This window comes from Capra hircus, chromosome 18 (assembly GCF_001704415.2).
Source record: "Capra hircus breed San Clemente chromosome 18, ASM170441v1, whole genome shotgun sequence".
Lineage (NCBI taxonomy): Eukaryota > Metazoa > Chordata > Mammalia > Artiodactyla > Bovidae > Capra > Capra hircus.
The window spans coordinates 46,276,697-46,279,548 of NC_030825.1; the positions used below are offsets into that span (position 1 = coordinate 46,276,697).

The following is a 2,852-nucleotide window of genomic DNA, read 5'->3' on the forward strand; positions in this document are numbered from 1 at the left end:
CAGGGAGAAGCAGTGCTCTGGACCACCCTGGGGACCTGCCCTAAGTCTTCTCATCATGAGGACCTTAGAGATTCCTCGTCCTAAACCCAGCCCTTTGGGATAAGCCCAGGAGACTCTGACCTGTAGGAGAGCTGTTGGGTGGTAAGAAGCTATCAGAGATGTGGTGGGGTCAGGCGAAAAAGAATAAGACAGCGTGAGCACGGGGCCCTGTTCATGGGCAGGCAGCAAAGACACAGGAGGAGCAAGAAACCCCAGGCCCCTGGACGTCCAGTCTGAGCGTGAGACTCAACTCAGAGGGTGTTTAGGTAGAAGCAGCTGAATCCAGAACTGGGGGTTGGCATTAGGATAAACTGAGGCCCAAGGGGTGATAGGGTGCAGCTTGTGGACCTTGACCCTTTGTTCTTCCTCTCCTGTCAGGCACTTAGGACAAGGGCCATTTGTCAGTCTTTATTTTAGTTTGGCCTTACCCCAGACTTGCAGACTGGAGGGAGTTCGATTTTTTAAATGGAAATCAGAGGCCCAAAGAAGGACTGTAATATGTGCACAGTCATAGGGTGATTTAGCTGAGCTCATCTCCAGAGCATGGATGGGTGGGGAAGGCTCACCCATCTCTTCAGCAGATGCTTTACCCTCCCTGAGCCTCAGATTCTCCCTTGTAAGATGAGGATGATTACTCCTAGGCCTCAAGGTTGCTGCAAGGCTGAAATTTGGTGGAATATGCTCATGACCTGTGGGTCTTGGTGACAGAAGGGAACACACACTCAAGCGGATGTGACAGAAGTGATCAGACCCTCCAGCTGATGTAATGATTATTACCCAGGCTCCACCTGTTGAATGTGTGGAGGAGCATCTGACAGCACTGAAATCCTGCTGCAGTGGGAAAGCACACTGATGGACTCCACTGTGGTTGCGTTCCCTCCCCACCCCTCTCTGAAGTCAACGAGTAAGCACTCTCCTGTGAACTGCAAGGCTTTTTATTGCTGGAATCCTCTATAATCAGACACCTGGATGTGGCAGATGCTGCCGTGACTTAGGGATCGGGCAAGTGGCTTCCTTGGGTGCCTGGCAGGGACAGTTCCATCAGCAGAGAGAACTGGAGTATATTTTATTCTGTAAGAGAAGATGCAGAAACCTGGTGAGGCTTCAGAGTTCGAAGAGACAAGAAGCTGCACTGAACACAAGGGAAGGGTCTGCGGAGAGCGGCCTCTGAATACGAGTGGGGAAAGGTGGATACATCCCAAAGAGTCTTCCTCCAATGGAACAGAGATTGTGTGGTTTCCCTGGAGGGCTGAGGGCAGTCTCCTGGGATAGAATGGGAGACACTGCTGAGGACCACCTGGCAGGGCTCAGGAGTGATTCCTGGAAGTCTTCAGGGGTGAGTTGACCCCTGTCTGCTTCCTCCCTCTGGCCCTTGGATACTTAGAGCTGAAACAGCTGCTTGTCCCACCACCTCTATGGCAACAGAGAATGGACTCACATGAGCCTCGACTCTGGGCATCCCAGGCCTGGGGAGGGCGGGAGGGCAGCTTTTGGAACACCCTTCTCTTAGGGCATGTGTGGCTTAATGGAGCTTTCTCATCCAGGGACCAAGGACATATGTGGGTGTTCGGTGGAACAGAGTAGGGACTTGAGGTATTAGGGGGAAATCTGATGTTTGGAGAAGAGAAGGTCTCAATAGGAATGGATTGCAGCAGAGTCAGGTTCCTGTGCTGGAGAGGCTGGAGTCAGGGAGGCCAGCACTGAGGGCCTAACTCCAAAATCAGGTGGCACCACAGAATCAGGAGGGCCTGGAGGGTCCCAGGCCTGTGACCAGGCAGAGCTGAGCAGTCAGGGCCAGCTCTAGAGCTCCAGGACTGGACTGAGTCTCCCTCCATGATCCCTGCCCACCCTGTGGGTGTCGGCCACATCCTCTCTACCTCCTCATTCATGAGGATCTTTATCCTCCCAGGTTTCCAGGTAAGAGCCAGGGTGGAGAGGATATGATCTCCCCACCTCCAAGTGCCCTGAATAGGCCCCTGACATCCCTGTCCACCCCCAACCCATGCCCCACAGGCACATCACACACAGCCTGACCCACCAGAGCACTCAGAGCATCCTGCTTATCCTCTGCTGTCAACTTCTCATCAACACAGCTCTTCAGGGTATCAGCAGTTTCCAGTACATCAGGGTTTTGGTTATACTTTTCAACTTGTTCAATATAGGCCTCATGGCTTCCGGATATAAACAGGTCAACAGTGTCTCTCAAGGCTGGGCAGATGTCATCACACTCTGAAACAGAAAGAGAAGGGGACACTCCCTGTAAGGCACTCATCAGACCACCCTATTCCTTTCCTGCTCCCGACATGCTCAGTGCTGCCCTGGGGAGGTGTCGGAACCCTTGGGGAGCCCAGGTCGCAGCCACTCACTTCCGCCCGTGGTGAGGAGCAAGGCAGCGCAGAGCAGCAGGAGAGCTCCAGCCCGCGTCATGGTGCCGGTGGCAGGTGCTCCCTACTCACCTGGAGCCCTTTTATGCCTGTGCTTGTCCTCACCCCAGGGGACTGTGTCGCATGCTTCCTTTTCTCAGGAGATATGCCAGGCCACTGTGTGAGAGTGCCTGGGGCTGCACAGGAGAAGCTGTGTGTGTTGGCAAGATGCTAGTCCTTGAGTCCACAGAGGGCGCTGGCTCAGCCTCCTCCCCACTGGAGGGCTCTGTGGGAGGGGCACCTGACTCAGGAAGCTTAACAACTGAAAATCCCCACGTTGACCAAAAAGGATAAAAATGCTCCCTATCATGCCTCCTGAATGATAGCCAATGGGAGCGTATCAGAACATGTGACCTTGAAGAAAGTTTGGTGTAGACCTATGGGTTTTCA

General features: G+C 53.7%; 1 protein-coding gene across 1 annotated transcript; it reads right to left on the reverse strand.

Annotated features, from left to right (window-relative positions):
* LOC102169411 (major allergen I polypeptide chain 1-like) lies at positions 957-2,510 on the reverse strand. Its single transcript, XM_005692260.3, has 3 exons — positions 2,406-2,510; positions 2,078-2,268; positions 957-1,110 (listed from the first exon to the last, which is right to left on the reverse strand). Exons 1-3 carry the CDS (start codon positions 2,464-2,466, stop codon positions 1,081-1,083), a joined length of 282 nt encoding a protein of 93 aa, XP_005692317.2. The 5' UTR covers positions 2,467-2,510; the 3' UTR covers positions 957-1,080.

Coding starts and splice junctions, on each gene's coding strand:
- LOC102169411 (XM_005692260.3), bottom strand. CDS start 2,466: ATGACGCGGGCTGGAGCTCTCCTGCTGCTCTGCGCTGCCTTGCTCCTC. Junction 2,269..2,405: donor GCTCCTCACCACGGGCGGAA/GTGAGTGGCTGC, acceptor TTTCTGTTTCAG/AGTGTGATGACATCTGCCCA. Junction 1,111..2,077: donor AGGATGCTCTGAGTGCTCTG/GTGGGTCAGGCT, acceptor CTTCTCTTACAG/AATAAAATATACTCCAGTTC.